Here is a 14,564-nt window from a genome sequence, read left to right as displayed (position 1 = left end):
AAGTAAATGACATTTTAAAAAAAACTATTTGAAAACAAAAGCATCACAGGTCAGAGATTAAAAACCTGAAAAAGATATGATGTGAGAATTAACCAACAATAAAGAAAAAAATTGAAGAACCCATGGAGAAATTAAAACTATATCACAAGATCCTCAAAGAATAGAGGTGGCGAAGATGTAATAAAGAATGTTAGGAATTAAAGGTAAGTAATGACCCCCAAAACAAAATTAAAGTATAAAAGCAGGCTAGATAAGGAAGACAGACCTAAAAGCTATTTTCAACACATAAACAATTTGAACTCCTGCAGTAGAAAGAACAATGAAGCAATTGCTATTGTTAAGCTATAACAATAAAAAAAGTTTCTGGAAATAAAAGAAAACTTGTCTACATATTGAATGAGCACACTGTATACCTGGAAATGTGATCTAGAATAGTCAACTTTGAGACACAGGATGGTAAAATTATTAGCTTTCAATGAAAAAAATTTAGGTATGCTTTGGCCCTAAAGGCAGAAAAATAAATCACATTCAAAGTAACAAAACTGGGTTGGCATCAAATTCTTGACAATGATGAAATGTACTGGGTCTACGTAAGACTAAGCATATTCAATTTCCCCAACATTTAAAAAAAATGCTCTCTCTTTAGACATGATTACAAAAGGAGTCTCAAGCCTACTGGACTCTAATCTAATCTTGAGAGAGATGTGACTTCATTGCAATGAAACAAAGGGCTGATGAGCTTTTTTCCACATGGTTTTTAGTAGCAATGGGCACCTCTCTATTCCCTGTTATAAGACACAGCCCTAAATAAAAAGTTTTTATGATCTTAGGAGTTTAGAAAATGCTGGTTGATGGATCCCTCGTCTACAACACTAATAATCTTGGTTGGGAACACACAAAGCAAGGTGCAAATTACAGGGGCAAAGACAATGATTACTACAAGCATTTAAGCAAAGTATTAAATTCTAATAGCTCTGGAGTCACAAATCCCAACCCTGACAGGCGTTAGCTTTATGACCTCATCAATTATATAACTTCTTAGTTTCAAATTTCTCATTTTTCAAATGTATTTTTTCAGATCTTTCTTTCAGACTAATGATAATTACACTAATATGTGGATACATATATGTAGATTACAGTATATGAATTAACTAAGGGCTCCCAATAGTTTACAATCAATTTTATTTAGCTTGGAGAAGAATGATATTAGTGAGTTTACATCTAGTATGTCAATATATTTTTATCTTTTTTGAGAAATCTTTGTAAATTACATTTTTTTCATTTATTGGCATTAATATATTAATCACTAACAACATATTATCAAATTTTTATTATACATACAATTGCTTCATTCTAGAGCTTATTTTCTTTCAATTGGATTTCTTCCTTAAATCTATAGACCCACAGTAATTACCTTAAAAGAGGATACTTGCTCATAGAATTTGTAGTAAATTCTGGACGAGATAAGTAACTTTGTGGGAGAATACATCTAAAAGATTTATCAATTATGAGGAATATTTCCTACAGTGTAATCTGATAAAGAAAGTTTGGAGTTAACACTTAAAGAGAGGTGAGAATTATATTGGGTAGTCATAATTAACAACTTTACTTGCCCAAGGAGTTTGATGTTAACACTAATGGAGGTGAGAATTGAATTCTGAAATTTGTGAATAAACTGACTGTGTGAAGGAAGACCAGGAGGATTTGCTAAAAGGACTTATAAGGAAGCCAAAGGCTCATTCACCAGCCTTTAAGCAAAGAAATGTAACTGGAGAAGCTAAATATGAATTAACTATAGAAGTAAATTTCCTTTTTTTCTTAAAAGGCAGAAAAGTCTCACAAAGGTCGAAAGAAGATTTTTAAATTATAGCTATAATCTTTTCAAAGATTCTATAGACTTATAAAAGATTATGGCAGTAGTATAGTAATGATACAAAATTACACTGACTGTAAGATCCAGGAAAAATAAGTCATGTGGGGAAAAGCACAAAAGATGGCTGTTAATGACAAGATGCCTTCCTCAGTGTATCCACATTTCCCTTTAAGGCTTAATTTATAATACAAGTATATATGTAAAGAATTTTTCTTGCAACTTTCTTTGTTTTTTTTATCTTGTCACCTTGAAATCTCTGATCTACTCTGGCTTCTGTCATATGGCTCCCATTAAATACTTTTTTGGCCCAGGGACAGCAAATCTCAAGACCATTACTCAATCATAACAATTTAATAGATCGTCCTTTACAATTTATAAAATGCTATCACATAAGTTTATCATTTCATCTAATGAACTGCAAGGCATACCTCTCCAGCTCATTATCTAAGTAATTCAAACATACAAATTTATAATCTAGACATGACCATTCCTATAATTCCCCAAACTTCTTTATACAGTCAAAAGTCATCTTCATCCTTGAATAATTTACTCATTTTATAATACATTTATACCAACTTGCTAATTTGAACCCCATCCTAATTCTACACAATACCTATTCCCCAACCTTGTGAAAATCTACCTTAACTATATCATATATAGTTTGTCAGCTTTCCCCAACTCCAAAAGGATCTTCAATGTTACATGACATCCCCTTATGTAAGCCTTCTATTCTCTTGGCTCCTCAATTTCTTCTAAAATATAAGTTTTAATAAATTAGCCAAAAGAAATCAAATAAATAAAGGTTTTTATGAGCCAGGTAACATTTAAAAATTAAGAGCCTGTATTTAATGATTCACTTAACATAATGAGCTAAGTAAAATACTGCCCAAAGGATATAAGTAATTTTCCTAAAATATATGTAGCATTAGAAAATAGATACGTAGTACAATTTTCCTCTTGGTGTAAACTATACTGCTATACCAGTATGTCTTTTAAGGTGGTGATTTTGTCTAAGTATAGCATTGCAGCATGTATAAGGTATATACACTCTCTCCATTTGTGTGGTAGCCCAATTATTACAACAGTGCTCAGCGACTACTGAGAAATGGTCTTCAGATCTGACAGAATTCAGAATTATCTGAAGTACTGTTTATTTCAATTTTTTTGTTTTCTCAACAACATCTAGTCATACCCCATCTCATTACTACATTATAATAAAGTCCTTCTTGAAAAACTTTAGAATACTGAAGTGTTCTGCAAGTTAATATAAAATTGATTTTTCATTAATGCAACTTACTAACAACCTTAGTTTCTACTACAGATCAAAAATTTTTAAAAGCCTCTACAATGAATATACAATGTGTGAAGTCTAGTCAAAGCATTCCTCAAAAGAAAGCATTCAGTTATGCAGAAACAGAGAGTCTACACTGTCCTTAAACATGGAGGAAAAGAAATATATAACATGAAAACTTTTAAGAAAGAATTTCCAGGCACAGATGATTTCACTGGAGAATTCTATCAAACAAACAAAGAAGAATTATCATTAATTTTACACAATCTCTTTAAAAATTTAAAGACAGGAGAATATTCTCTAGTTCATTTTATGAGGTCCATATCCTGAAACACAAACTTGAAAACAAAAATTTTAAAAATGAAAACTACAGATCTATATTTATTGTGAACTTAGATACAAAATTCTTTGAACAAATACTAGCAAGTAAACTATGGAAAACAAACATCCAATTAGAGATGAGCAAAAGATATAAACAGATATTTCCTCAAAGAAGTGATAAATAAGCATATGAAAACATATTTAATAAGATTAATAAGCATATGAAAAGAGCTTCAGCACCATTAGCCATTAAGAGAATGTTCATAAGAATTTTATTTATACAGGTTGGATATTTTTTTCTCAAAAACACTTTGGAGTTAGAAGTGTTTTGGATTTCAAGCTTATTCCAGATTTGGAATACTGGGGGGAGTCAATCTTGGAGCGAGGAGTCAAATCTACATATGAAATTCATTTGTATATACCCATCTTGACAGTAATCACAAACACTATTTTTAGTATGCCTGCATTTTTACTGTGACCTGGCACATGAAGTCAAATGTGGGATTTTCTACTGTACCATCATGTCAGTGCTCAGAGTTTAAGGTTTTAGAACATTATAAATTTCAAATTTTCAGATTAGAGATGATCAACCTATAATATTACAGGTTGTTATTTCAACCTATAATAGAAATAACAAATATTCTTTAATAGGTGGATGGTTAAATAAACTGCATCCATACCACAGAATACCAGTCATAAAAAGAATGAATTTTTGATAAATGCAAACACTTCTATGGATTTTGAGGGAATCGGGGAAAGTTACAAAAAAACAAAACCAAAAGGTGATACATTGTGTGATTCCATTTTCATAACATTCTTGCAAAAACAGACATACAGAAATGGAAAACAGATTAATGATGGAATTAGGAGTATGTCCTCTATGAAGAAGAAGAGGTATGAACACAGTAATACAACTGTCTTGTATCTTTACTTAGCAATGTGACATCTGTTCCTGATACTGACCATGGACTAGAGGAAAAACTAGGGTAAAGACACACAGGATTTCTTGGTAATTTTTCTTAGAATTATCTCAAGCTAAAAAGTTTTACTAAGAATGGATTTCTTACAAATATATTTTTACTTGACAAAAATTTTCATTAGTTTCTTCATCCAGATAAATATTTGATTCACTTCAGATTGTTTACTTCTATAGCCTCAGAAAATGTTTCTAGTCATTGAGAGCATCAAAAGGTAAATATTAAAGCAAGTCTTCTCTGTGAGATTGTTAAAATAGAGTATATTTAAGGATATTCCTTAAATAGAGTATATTTAAGGAAGCCATTTCATTGACCATATATAGGCAGGTGATCTCCAAGGCTACACAGAGGACATAAAGATGACAATTTTAATGAGCACATATGAAATAGGTCAGTATTTTCTATGTGCACAACAAAGAAAAACCTACTGGTTATTTTTTTAAATGTACTGATTTTGAGCCTACTCTTGAATATACATAGTAATATTTTACAACACTAAACAATTATTTAATTCCCTTGCATATTTATCTTAAAATATATATGAATATACAAGCCTAGGATAGTAGTTTTTCGAAAAAATTTTAAAGACATAAATTACCTGCAAACAGAACACTGCCGCTGAGGCTGAAGAGCAGTGAACATAACGATCATGGAATAGTTTCGAGGTGGTGCCTTTATGAATTTTCGGAATTTATCACCATTCATTCGGAAGATTGAGCGCCTGGAACTCCATTCCATCAATTGTTCTACTTTTTCAGCCAAAAGATTCTGCAATTAAAAACAGGAATTTATATTTCACACAAGGTTAAATGTTCTTTTAGTTTGGATTTAATATTAACAAAATTACAATGAGGATATAATTTACCCCAAATTACTTTCTATTAAAAGTCCTTTTGGTGAAAATATTCATTATTAATCAGAAGAGTATGAAATATTTTTCCTAATAATTAGAAAGTCTACTAAAAACGTTAAAAGTAAACCAATCAAATTTCTACTTTCAGAAGATGGAAAAGACATTTTCCTAATCTTCCCACTAAATATACCTAAAAATTCTGTTATATAAACAAACAAAAACACTTAAGAAGTCTTTGAAAGGTGCAGAGAAGAAAGCCTAGTTAGAGACCTCAGGAACTGAAGACACTCAAACAAGGCTCAAACACACTCAAACTTCCAGCTTACCAAAGGCAAAGGGGTAAATGAGGTAGAAAATACTGATATCAATCACCTGGACAACCTGAACTGATAGCACAGGAAGTAACAAAACAGATGGAGGCGGCTCTAGAAAAAGTCAAAACAAATAACTTCCTAGATAACTGCAGAGATAGTGAGCAGAATGAATGACATCATTAGAAAATCTAAAACAGAAACAGATAAAAAACCATGATAGAAGCCATGAATGCCCACCATAAGAAAGTCATGGAAACCATGAATGTCCAACACAGGAAAGAAATGCAACCCATGAAACAGATTCAAACAGATATCCAGGAGATTAAAAATTCTAGTGGAAGCATACACAACAGACTGCGCCAATCTGAAGACAAGATAACAGATATAGAAGACAGGATGGAGATCAGTGCCCATGAAAAGAAGGATCTATTAAAAATAATAAGGGAACATAAGAAATCAATCCACAGCTCCTAGATGATACAAAGAATAATTATGTAAGACTGATAGGAGTCCATGAAAAAGCAGTGGAAAGTAGAAATGACATTAAAAAAAAAAACTGTTCATGGAATGAATGATAGAAACCTTCCCAAACAGAGCAAAAGAAGTTGGCATACTTATAAGTGAGGCATACAGGACTCCAACTAGTTACAGTAAAATAAAATCTATACCTAGACATATAATAAACAAGATCCTGAAACCTCAACAGAAGAACAAAATACTACAGGCAGTTAGAAAAAAGAAAAAATTACATGCAAAGGAAAACCTATAAGAATCACAGCAGATTTTCAACACAAACCCTCAAGTCAAGGAGAGCCTGGAGTGAGGGATATCAAGCTTTAAAAGAAAACAACATCCAATCTAGCTTGAAACTATCTTTCAAAATTGCTGGAGAAATAAGATGTTTTCATGACAAAGAACACCTAAGAGAAACTTTATGAATACCAAACTAGCACTCCAAACAATTCTAAATAATACCCTAGAAAAAGACAATAAAGATCACAACTCCATGAGGCCCAACAGAGCAAATCCAGCGGGCAAGGTAAGAAATTAAAGGAAGGGGGAAAAAATTTTAAAAAGCCAACAACAGAATAATAACATAATGATGATAAGTCAATAAATATCAGTTACAACTACCAATGTTAATGGCCTCAGCTCACCAATTAAAATAAAAGACTAGCAGAATTAAGAAGCAAAATCCAACAATATGCTGTATATAAGAAAAGCACCTAGTGCCAAAATGAACTCATAGATTGAACGTAAAAGGCGGGAAAACAGTACTCCATGAGATTGGAACCCAGAAAAAAGCAGGGGTAGCTATCTTATTTGCAGACAAAGTAAATTTCAAAACAAAACTAATTAAGAGAGACGAAGGTCACTGCATTCCTGCAAAGGGAACAATCCAACCAGAAGAGATGACAATCATAAACATACATGCATAAAATACTAGCGTCCCCAACTATACAAAACAAAAATTAAGGAACATGAAAAACCAAATAAGCACTAAATCAATTTTAGTGGGGGACCTAAATTCTCCACTGTCACAAATAGGTCAATTACACAAAAAAATCAACAATGAAATATTACAAATGAACCAAATTTTTGAACAAATGGACTTAACAGACTTAACACAGTGTTCTACCCCACAAAATCAGAATATATATTCTTTACAGGTGCACATGGCAATTCTCCAAAATATACCACATACTAGCTCATAGAACATGTTTAAGTAAATGCAAAGGAATTGAAATTATTCCCTGCATATTATCAGACCGTAATGCAATTAAACTGCACATTAATAGCAAAAGAAAATAAAAGAACTTCACAAAAACATGAAATTGAATAATACTCTTCTGAATAACCTATAGGTCACAAGAGGAAATTAAAGAAGAAACTTGACAGTTTTGACATATAAATGAGAATGCCAATACAACATACCAGAATCTCTAGGACACAATGAAAACAGTTCTCCCAGTGAAATATATAGCAGCAAACGCTTGGAAAACAGCTCAAATAAACAACCTAATTCTGAATCTTAAACTTCTAGAAAAAGAAAAGCAAGACAAACTGAAAGCTCATACAGGGGAGGAAATTATAAAGTTCAGAGCAGAAATCAATGCAATGGAGAATAAGAGAATGACACATACAAAAAAATCAATGAATCAAAGGGTTGATTTTTTGAATAAATAAAATTGATAAACCCTTATCCAATCTTACCAAAAAAGGAAAGAAAAGGCTCAAATCCATGCAATTAGGAATGAAAAAGGTGAAGTCACAACAGATCCAGCAGAAATCCAGAGAATCAACAATACCTACTTAGAGAACTTTAATTTAATAAAATGGAAACACAGAAGAAATAGATTTTCTAGATACTTATGAATTACCAAATTTGAATGAAGATGTAAAAATTCTAAACACATCAATTAAAATCAGTGAAACTGAAAACATAATTAAAAATTTACCAACAAAGGAAAAGCCCAGGTCCTGATTGCATCACTGCTAAAATTCTACAAGGCATTTAGAGAACTATTGCCACTACTCTTTAAACTTTTCAATGAAATTAAAAGAGAAGCAATACTTGCAAATTCATTCCTGGAAGCAAGTGTTACTTTGATTCTAAAATCAGGGAAAGACCCAACCAAAAAAAAAAAAAGAACCAATCTCCCTAAAGAACATAGACACAAAAATCCTTATTAAGATACTGGCAAACAATACAGATGGTCATCAAGATCATACACCCTGGCCAAGTCAGGTTTATCCCACGGATGCAAGGATGATTCAACATATGTAAATCAATAAATGTAATACACTATATAAACAGAGTCAAGGACAAAAACCGTATGATCATCTCAAATGATGCAGAAAAAGCATTTGATAAAATTCAACACCCATTCATGATAAAAAAAAAAGATCTTGCAGAAAATTGGAATAGATGGTGTTTATCTCAAATTCATAAAGGCTATCTCTGAAAAACCAACAGCCAACATACGAAATGGTCAAAAACTGAAAGCCATCACACTAAAATCAGGAACAAGGCAAGGATGTTCACAATCACCACTCCTGTTCAATACAGTTTTAGAAACATGAGCCACAGTAATTAGACATGAGAATGAAGTAAAAGGAATAAAGTTAGGAAAGGAATAAATTAAACTGCCATGATTTGCTGATGATATAATACTCTACATAGAATATGCAAAGAACTCTGCCAAAAGACTTCTAGACTTGGACAGGTTCAATAGAGTAGTTGGATACAAGGTGAATACTCAAAAATCAATAGCATTCTTGTACACAAGTAATAACTCACTGAGAGAGAAATTAGGGAAATGATCCCTTTCATAATAGCATCCAAAAAAGTGAAATACATAACAAAGGAAACAAAAGACTTCTATGTTGAGAGCTATAAAACTCTAAAAAAAAAGAAACTGAAGAGTAAGAAAATGGAAAGACATCCCTTGTTCCTGGGTAGGAAGAATCAAATTAGTAAAAAAGGCCATACTTCCAAAACTGCAGTGCAACACCTATTGAAATACTAACAGTACATTTCACAGAACTAGAGAAAATAATCCAAAAATTCATTTGGAAGCAGAAGAGACCTAGACTAGCAAAAGCCATTCTAGGCAACAGAGACATGGCAGGGGATATCACAATCCCCAACTTGAAACTATACTACAAAGCTACTGTGATAAAAACAGCATGGCACTGACAAAGGAACAGACTCAAGGATCAGTAAAACATATTAGAAGATGCAGCAACAACTCCTGACATACTCAGCTGCTATCTCATCTTTGACAAAGTCGCCCACCATTCCCATAAATGGTGTTGGAAATACTGGATTTCAACTTCCCAAAGATTAAAACTAGGTCTGTATCTTTCACCATATACTAAACTAGAATTAAAGTAGATTAAAGATATAAATATTAAAACGGAAACACTAAACTTGTTGGAAGATAAGCTAGGTAGAACTCTTGAGGACACTGGCATAGGAAAAGACTTTAGGAAAAAATCCTCAGTAGCATGGGAATTAGTGAAAAGAATCAACAGCTGGGATCTCATCTTATTAAAAAGCTTGTGCACTGCTAGAGAAACCACCAACAGAGCTAAGAGACAATCTAAAATGTGGGAAGAAATTGTTACCACCTGTTCCTCAGACAAAGGAGTACTATCTAGAATATATAAAGTACTCAAAAAAAAATAAGACACCCCAAATATAAAGATCCAATTAAAAAATGGGCATCTGAAATTAACAGACATTTCTCAAAGAAGTAAAAGGAGTAAATAAATACATGAAAAAATGTACAACATCACTGGTCATTCAAGAGATGCAGATGAAAACAACACTGAGATTCCATCTTACCCCAGAACAAATGGCTGCTATCAAGAAATCAACCAGTAACAAATGCTGGTGAGTGTGTGGAGAGATTGTTGGTGGAGTGCAGACTGGTGCAACCACTGTGGAAAGATGGAGTTATCTTAAACTGGGATGAGAGTCCCATTTGACCCAGCTATTCCCTTGCTAGGTATCATCCCAAAAGAATCATAACCACAGTAATAAAATAAAAGAATCATACCACAGTAATATATGCTCACCCATGTTTAAAGCATCACAGTTTGTAATGGCTAAAATTTGGAAATAGTGCAATTACCCATTAACTGGAGACTGGATAAAGAAGATATATCTATATAGATATAGATATAGATATAGATATAGATATAGATGCACATATGGGAGTGCTACTCAGCCATAAAAAATGAGAAACTAGAGACATTTATAGCTAAGTGGATGCACATTGAGGCCATATTCTTAGGTGTAAAATATTTTGCTGTTGTTACCAGGCATTGAACTCGGGTCCTTGAGCTTGCAAGGCAGGCGGTGGAACCACTGAGCTAAATCCCTGGCCCAAGGCCATACGCAAGTGAAATTAATAGGACACACATGTGTAAATACCACATAGTTTCTCTGGCATGATAAACTAAAAGTATAAATAAGGGTCAAAATGTATAATTGATATTTTGGAGTAGGAAGGAAAAGGTCTAAATGTGTTGGGCAAATGAGAAGGGTAAAAAGGGAAGAGAAAAAATAAGAGAAAAGAAAAAAAAAGGAAAGAATGTCTCTGCAAACAGGGAAGGGTGGAGGGGCTAAAGGGAAAGCTGGGCATTGGGGAAAAATAAGAACGAAGATAAGTCATGTAAGGGTACAAGATGCCAATGATGAATGCAACTGTACTGTATACCTAAAAGGTACCAATAAAAAATATTTTAAAAAAAGAATTCAAAGGCAAGATGCAATAACTACTTTCTACAAAAAAAAAAAAAAAGTTCCACCTGCTTTAATAGACACACCCTGTGCTTAACTAAGAAAGGTAAAGAAGGATGGTAATGATATTTCCCAAGCGCTTTTGACCTTCAAACTAATATTAAACTCTTTTACTGGCTTGATCACCAGTGAAAATTATTCAGTGAGGGGAATATTTCTTTAAAAACCAAATACAACATCACTACAGTTATTAATCTGGCTTAACTGAATTACTTTTTATGGTATACTTTTAGTTATTCCACAGATACAATATTCCTTCAGAACAGTGAAAATGTAAACCCCATCTCTTAACTATTAAGATCCTTGAAGTTCACAAGCACTGTGCTACAAAGTTTGTGGTACATAATTAGGTTTCATATAAAAATTCCATGTAGAAGGGTAACTGTTTCAAAATTATGTCTTAAAAAAAACAGAATTCCAATAATAGTTTTCCCCTTACAGATAATCTAGAAAATATTTTTTAAAGAAAATGTCCCATTAGTCTGTATCATCTAACAGACTCACTACTGGTATTTTTGATTACTGAGACAATTTTGTTTAAATACACTGTATCAATGTAAAATTCGAAAGCTGTCCACAATATATTAATAGATTACAATGCAGGATTTATTATCTTCTTATCACATTGGGTATTCGCTTGCATTCCTCCTCTCTCAAATGGATAAACTTCTCCCTTAATATGTGAAAATTGTATCACATTTTTTAAATGTGTAATGTTATTTCCTGACAAAATTAAACACTTTCTACAATTCTGTATGCAAAATCTTCCTTCCCTTCTCTAATGATCTCATGTCCTTTATGTTGATCTACTCACAACCAAAATTACATTTGTCCCATACATGAAATAAAGCTGTATACAATCAAACTTTTTCTAGACTATCCAACACTAAACCAGTACCAAATTTACATTTTTTTTCACTTCTAAATTACCTTGACTTTACTTATTGGAGGAACAGAGGATAACAAGTGATAAAGATAATGTTTTACAGTACATAATTAATTATATTTTACAAATTTTTTGTTTAAAATGTCTCAACTCACTATATAAAATTTTTTTAAAGCCTAAAAAATAAAAGTATGTTCTGGTACCACAACAAATATAAACTAATACTGGCATTAAGAACTGAAATTTCCTTTGTCATTTCTCTTAACATCCCAATTTGATTATTCAAATAAGCTTATCTCTCAATTTGATTATTCAAACCAGACTAGACCATCAGAAAATTTACACAAAAATCCCCCTATAAATTTTAAGTATCAAACAGCTTTTAGTATTTTGTTCTAAAACATAGCATTTAAGGTGATGGAAACTGTATTGTATAAATTTTATAGTATAAATTTTAAGTATCAAACAGCTTTTAGTATTTTGTTCTAAAACACAGCTTTTAAGGTGATGGAAACTGTATTGTCTCAATACTGATAATGAAGCCATAAATATAATTTGTTCAAGTACACAAAAATACATGAAACAAAAATATGCCATACACAGTTTTTAAAAAGATGAACCAGGATTGTTCCCCCAAGTGCATACATGCTTCAACAAGTAAGTCTGACTATATTTACAAATGAATATCACAAGCATTATTTTGGAAAATAATGCTTGATTTAATATTCTTTAAGTTAAAGAGAATAAAAAACCTGTAACATTACGATACTTAAGGTATGAATTTGCACATCTGTTATTTTAAGAGTATATTATATTTAAACAGATTAGTAAATAAGGACTGTTAGACTCAGTGCCAATAGTAAAAGATTTACAAGAACAGAAAATGGGGTGCTTAGGAACAACCCTGTGGTTTTGAATAAGTAAAGACAAAACATATCAATTTGTGACTTTTAAAAAAATATAATTTACAAACCGACACAGAAATAAACAGGACCTACATGACTGAATGAACTACTACATATTTGTTTCCTAACTGTGCACTGAGAAGGCTGATGGCATACCAACAGCAATAAGGTAGCTCTCAGCTCTTTGTTTCTGAATACAAGGAATCTGGCTCCCTGGAGAAGTAGTTCAATGAAAACCTACAGCAGAAAAAACTAAAGAGCTAAAACTTATGGTAGTTTCTTAACAATACTAGAAAGTAGAAAGGCAAGTCAAAAAGCACAAGAAGCAGTACAAAAAAACTGTTAATAACCAAAGCTGGAAAAATGTGAACAGCAAAAGAAGTAACAATAATATCAAATTCTATACCACAAAATATCTACAAGTCCAAACTTCAATTAATAAATAACTATGAATAAATAAATTGAGAAAAACAGTTAATCATCCCTTGTAGAAGTCCAAATAAATGTAGAAGCAAAATGAAAAACAGAAAATCACCATTAGAATACCATGGTAAAACCCAACAGAGTTCTAAACTCACATGAAATTTTAGGGAGAAATACAACATTTGTATACTCTCACAGAAGCTTCTCAAAGAAGTTTATTCATTATCAAGACAAAACCATACTGTGACAGTGTCAAAATACAGTAAACACCACCTTCAACAATCCATGTCAATCATACAAGTAATAAGATCTTTTGGACATCATATACTCCCTGACAGGATTCACTAAGGAAGGCAGATCACTTTGTGGCATTCTTCCCAAAAATCTTAACTTCAATGTAATTGTAAGAAAATATTAGCAAAACTCAAATGCAGTAACATTCTGTAAAATAAACTAACAGTAATCTACAAAAGCATAAAATTCAGGAAGGAGTAAGGAACTATATAAGACTGGAGAAGACTGAGGAGAAATTAAATAATACAAAGTAAAACTGAGGATTAGATCCTGGAAAACGAAAATCACATTAGAAAATTACCAGAATTGGAATATGGTCTATAAGTTAGTTATGAATGCTGAACCAAAGTGTATTTCTTATTATAACTATACATACAGTATTGTTAACCTTGGGAGAAATAAGGTGAAAGGCAAATGAGAAGCATAGCATTGTTGTAATTTCTCTGTAAGTATAAAAATATTTCAAAATGAAAAAGAAAAGCATATAAAATATTATTTCATAAAATGATTTAATATGCAAAAATTTAACCACTGATCAATCTATATTGCAATGAAAACTGCTGTGTTATAAATTCAGATAGGGGACTGGGGTTTACTGTTGCTTTATACTGGCATTTTTTAAAAATATAAAATTATTTTTAATTTTCCCAAAATATGATGATGATGATTATAAAAATGAGGGAAAAAGCAATCTGGCAAAAGTTCTACATCAACAGATTTTAATACACTTATTGGGAAATCCTCTGGATAATACTTAAAGCATGAACTGAAGAAACTGAAGCTCAGTTCCAAAAGCACAAATATTTATACATGAGAAGTGATAAACATTTGACTCAAAAAATATACTATAAGCATTTAAACTCAATAAAATTAATAAAAAATATATATATATATACTATAAGCAAAGCACAGAATTAGGGCCTGAAACTACAAGTATAAGTATGATAAAAGTCCCTGCCTTCATTGATTTCATAATGTTTCTCTAATTTTAACAGTGATTAAATTGATTTTTTTGTTGTTGTTGTTTTTTTGAGACAGGGTCTCACTATGTAGTTGAGACTAACCTGGAACTCATTATGTAGCCCAGGCTGGTCTCGAACTCACAGGGATCCTCCT

The 14,564-nt window shown here is 31.9% G+C and overlaps 1 protein-coding gene across 1 annotated transcript in view; it reads right to left on the bottom strand.

Annotated features, from left to right (window-relative positions):
• Window positions 1–14,564, bottom strand: part of Tusc3 (tumor suppressor candidate 3) — a 247,837-nt gene that overhangs the window by 153,421 nt on the left and 79,852 nt on the right. The window contains exon 2 of the mRNA XM_019207150.2: window positions 5,061–5,230. Coding sequence (XP_019062695.2) covers window positions 5,061–5,230 — 170 coding nt within the window. The remainder of the gene's footprint in view (window positions 1–5,060; window positions 5,231–14,564) is intronic.

The sequence above is a fragment of the Fukomys damarensis genome, unplaced genomic scaffold (genome assembly GCF_012274545.1).
Source record: "Fukomys damarensis isolate Sample0158 unplaced genomic scaffold, DMR_v1.0_HiC HiC_scaffold_18, whole genome shotgun sequence".
Lineage (NCBI taxonomy): Eukaryota > Metazoa > Chordata > Mammalia > Rodentia > Bathyergidae > Fukomys > Fukomys damarensis.
This window is presented reverse-complemented; position numbering and strand designations above follow the sequence as displayed.